General features: G+C 42.7%; 1 protein-coding gene across 1 annotated transcript; it reads left to right on the top strand.

The window, feature by feature from the left end:
- Nucleotides 1–364: 364 nt before the first annotated feature.
- Nucleotides 365–2,380, top strand: ZNF770 (zinc finger protein 770). Its single transcript, XM_089497223.1, has one exon. It carries the CDS (start codon nt 365–367, stop codon nt 2,378–2,380), a length of 2,016 nt encoding a protein of 671 aa, XP_089353349.1.
- The last annotated feature ends 2,209 nt before the right edge of the window (nt 2,381–4,589 follow it).

Genomic DNA, 4,589 nt, shown 5'->3' with positions numbered 1-4,589 from the left:
TTATGGCTGCATAGCTGCTGTCCTCATCTTACCCTGAGGGAAAGCCATAACAGATAAGAAAGATTCCTGACAGGGCTGTAAACAACAGGATGAGGCACAGTCGGCTTTCAGAGAGAGAATACAGAATAGTAATGGCAGCAACTGCTTCAAGTAAGACAAAGGGAGAAGACCTAAAGAGTGCAAGCAGCAGACCTAAAGAGTGCAAGCAGCAGACATGAAATACTTTCTTTTAAGAACCTTTGGGATGGAAGAGGACAGAATGATTTAAAGATGAGCCGAGGGACACCATCATTCTTCTCCAGTGAGACCTCAGGCTTTGCCTAGCTTCTAGTTCTGATTTCCTTGTGACTCGTGCAAAGACAAAATGTTAAAAACCCAGCAGGGCAAACATTTTAAGACATCACCTAGGAGGAGGTTATATCGCTGTGATGTTTGCCCCAAACAGTTTGAAACCCCTTCTAAGCTTGCAAGACATCACCTCACCCACACTGGCCAAAAGCCCTTCAAGTGCCAGGAATGCAGCAAGTCTTTTCGGCAGCTTGTCCACCTAGAGAGACACATGATCACACACGTGTTGCCTTTCCGGTGTAACGTTTGTCACCGTCACTTTAAAAACCCAGACACATTTTCAAAGCACCAGCAACTTCACAATGAGACCCCCGCTAGTCAAGTGAAGCCGGTGAGGAAGACATCTGCTGCTCGTATGAGAAAATGTAGGGCCGCCCCTGCTTATTCTGGATGCCGTAAGACTTTCACTCCTGAAGAAAAAACACTGCCTTATCATTGTGAATCTGAACACGTTACGATCAGCAAAAAAATTGAAGATCGGAAATGTGAGAGGTGTCACAAAGCGTTTCCATCTTGTTCGAAGTTGGAGAGGCATCTGCTTATTCACACTGGACAGAAACCTTTTGCGTGTGCTGTTTGCAGCAAATCGTTTAGACAGAAGACTCACCTCAAGATCCACCAACTCACACACATTCAGGAGAAGCCTTTCCAGTGTAGCCATTGCTTAAAATGCTTTAAGACACCAGAGAAACTCCTCAAGCATGAAGATGTCCACACTCGACAACCGCAAGTTCCTAATATGTTAGTGAAAGTTAAAGACTTTGGGATGGCAACTTCCAGAGTGAAGGAAGAGTCTGGCGAAGTCTTCTCTAGTCTGTATGTGATCCCTTCTCAATGTCCCTCTTGTGAACAGTGGTTTGAGACGCAACAAATTCTGGAAATGCATAGTTGTTTCGTAAAAGAAGATAGGAATGCAATCAATTGTCGAAGAAGGACTTTAAACAGAGAAGGAGCCGGAAGACAAAAGAAAAGATTTGAAGAGCTACTTGACACGGATAAGAATATATTACCAGAATCCAACAAATTAGGGCATTTTCATGAAAAGGATCACTTGGAAAGAGCAGAAAATCTGGAGAATGGTGATCCTGTGTGTCAAGAACTAGATGCTTCCTTAAATGCGTTTAAACTACATCCTGCACCAACAGGGAAGGAACAGGGTATGGAACCTGCTGAAATGTTCCTTCAGAGACACTTTCAACAAGATTTAAATAAAGAGTTAGAATTCCACTTCCGGGGATTTTTGGGGAATCAAGCTGCCCAGACCAGTTCTGGAGTTTTCAGTATTTCAGACCAGGATGAGCCTGGGATTGATGGTGACACACTCTACCATTTTCTTCGCGGTGCCCAAGGCGTTCTGCTCCAGAGGCCCAATGTTAGTAATTGTGATCGGTGCGAGAAAGTGTTCCCATCCTTGTCCAAGTTGCGTAGACATTACCTTATCCACACTGGACAAAAGCCCTTTGCGTGTGCCGAGTGTGGTAAAAAATTCCGTCAGTCTGCCCATTTAAAACGACACCAGGTAACGCACACACCAAAAATACAACTTCACAAGCCACAGGGCACACTTGGACATGTGTATCGGGTATTTAGACAACATCGAGAACACAATGGCTTTCAGTTCTCGCGGGTTCATTCTTTAAACACTCTAGATAATGTCCAAGGCTTTGGTCAACTGAAGCCCTGTGCTGCCCCAGAAATTGAGGTGAAAATAGAATCCACTGATGTCTCTTCAGAGATCCCAAAGTCTCAACGAGTGATTTGCAAGAAGCGTAGTACAACGGTGCCAAAGGACTACGTTGCAAACTCACGCCCCGAGCGTCCGTGGAGGCGGACAATCAGAAACAAGGGTTCCAAAAAGACCTACGTGTGTAGTGTGTGCACTAAAAACTTCCTGTCCCCTTCTAAGCTTGAGAGACATTATCTCATGCATGCTGACCAGAGACCCTTTGAGTGTTCCCAGTGTGGCAAAACCTTCCGTCAGGACCCCCACCTGAAACGGCACCAGCTCACACACATTCGGCTGAAGGACTAAGTGTTTTGTACGGTTTTTTTTTTTAGTCCTTACCAGAACTTTTATTGTGTATTCTTTTTATAGTTTGTGATGTTCATTGTATGCTAAGTAAAACATTCCTAACACCCGTACCCTCTGACAGAAGATGAGTCTGAGGAAAGCTATGCTTCTTAAGTCGTTTACATCTCAGCTCTCAGGTCAAGAATAATTACAAAAATGTTTTTGTTTGTATGGTTACGTTTTTTTTAATTATTATGACAAATTACGTATTGGGGCTTTGTAGGAGAGTTGGAACATTTTAAGTCAATGATCTTGCTACATTTTATGAAGGGCAAACCCCAGCGAGCTTCTCTTTACAAGAAGGACTAAGCTGGCCCTTTATAATGCATAGGCGGAGTGGGAGGGTTCTCAAAATACACCTCACTTATTGAACTATACATCATGCAGGGTCAGATGAGATCTCCTAGGAGGTCCTGGGTGGAGTTTCCAAGCTGAAATTTTCAACGCTCCATTCTTAGTGAATAAAATTACTTTTTCTGGTTTTTTTCTTCACCCGCACATATATGTTGACTAGAGTAAATAACACAGATCGCTGTCTACATTTCAGCTGCATGTTTGCACCCCTTCCATTCGGTCATCCTAAGGCCATGGGGCGCCTTGGCAAAATCCTTACATACATGAGGCCCCTCCAAACAGACACTCAATTCACGTACTCCCACATGGCTCATACATGTACGTGTTATATTTTTAAATTCAGTAAGGCTCACATTCTATAGGGTAACCACAACGGCTATGCTGTCCAGGCCATGCATAATTATCACATATCTCAAGATTGTAAGCTTGCGAGCCCTAGTCAGCGATTTGTGAAGAATACGTGTATCCTAGAAAACAAATAAATACGTCACCTGACCCCCAGCTTTTATGTCCCATTTCTGCAGCACCAAAATATGTAATTCTGCGCTTAGATTCATGTTACACTGTGACTTCAGTTCAGTCTAGTTATTTACTTTGTATTAAATTATATTAAAAATGCAGTGGGTGAGGACTGCATGATGGGTGAAATATCCCCGCATATATGTTTATGGCTTCTTAATGGCTCAGTTTGTAACACTTTCCACCGTATACCGAACGTTAATGTGTCAGCAGCTTGATGTAGATTATTTCAAATTTCCTAAATCCCCCGGACTCCTATTGAGTTCCAAAGAAACGATCCAAGACGCCAAAGCCAGATTTTAGCAAATAAGGCGCATGTAGCCAGGGTCATTTCTTTGGGTTTTTTTTGTTGATGATCTCAAATAGAAGCCCATGGCTCAGTACCAACATATCTAGATATTTTCTTTAAAATCAACACAAAGCTCAATGTATGCAGAGATTGACAAACTAATCTGATATTCGAAATATATTTCACCTGAGTATAAATGTTGAATCTCCGCCATGGCAGTGTTTGTTTTATGTTGTGTATAGACTTCGATTATAAAGGTTTTTCACATCTGTTTTTGTTCTGTTGTCTCCTCTGCTATGTGTTGAAAACGCATGCAGGCAAGAAGTTAAAATAAATTGAGTTTATTAATTCTGATGTGCTGACTGTTTTGGCTCTGGTTTTATTATATATATATATATATATATATATATATATATAAAGCTCCTAGAAGGATTTAGAGCTCACTGGGTATATTCAGTGGAACATTTCAACTCACTGGTATCATTTGTGCATCCTTAGAGGTATGTGACTTGTGTGGTGCGCCCTAAGATCGGTCGTTGGGAGCAGAAGACGGCAGTCAAGGTGCGTATCCAGGCCAATGAGATTCTTGTGTAAGAAGGTCTGAGCTGACCCCGAGTACTGATGGAAATCATTATCAAGGGATGCACAAAGGAGTCAAACAAAGAATCTTAAAGATTTCAGATGCAAACTATTTACTACACAATAAAGGCCGTAACATAGCAAACGTGAGTCGTCACAGGATGCCCGATCTTCAGATTATGTTTTCGTCAGTTGGCTCGTTGTTGAGAGCTCTGATCTCCGGCATCTGACGTTTCTTTCCATATTTATGGAGGACGTCGATAGGGAAGCAGCAGAGGAGAAGTCCCAGAAATACAGAGACTGCTGCAAGAACGTCGTAGGTCACAAAGTAGACGTTATGCTCTCCAGATGTGGGCGCTGCAGTCTTCTCCTGCGTCAGGTTGCTGTCGCCTTCAATCAGTTTAGCTGGAAGAGGAGCAGCGATGAGTT

The sequence above is a fragment of the Sceloporus occidentalis genome, unplaced genomic scaffold, assembly GCF_023333645.1.
Source record: "Sceloporus occidentalis isolate IW3139 unplaced genomic scaffold, rSceOcc1.0.p SCAF_100, whole genome shotgun sequence".
Taxonomy (NCBI): domain Eukaryota; kingdom Metazoa; phylum Chordata; class Lepidosauria; order Squamata; family Phrynosomatidae; genus Sceloporus; species Sceloporus occidentalis.
The sequence above is the reverse complement of the archived record's forward strand: the minus strand, read 5'-3'. Positions and strand labels throughout refer to the sequence as shown.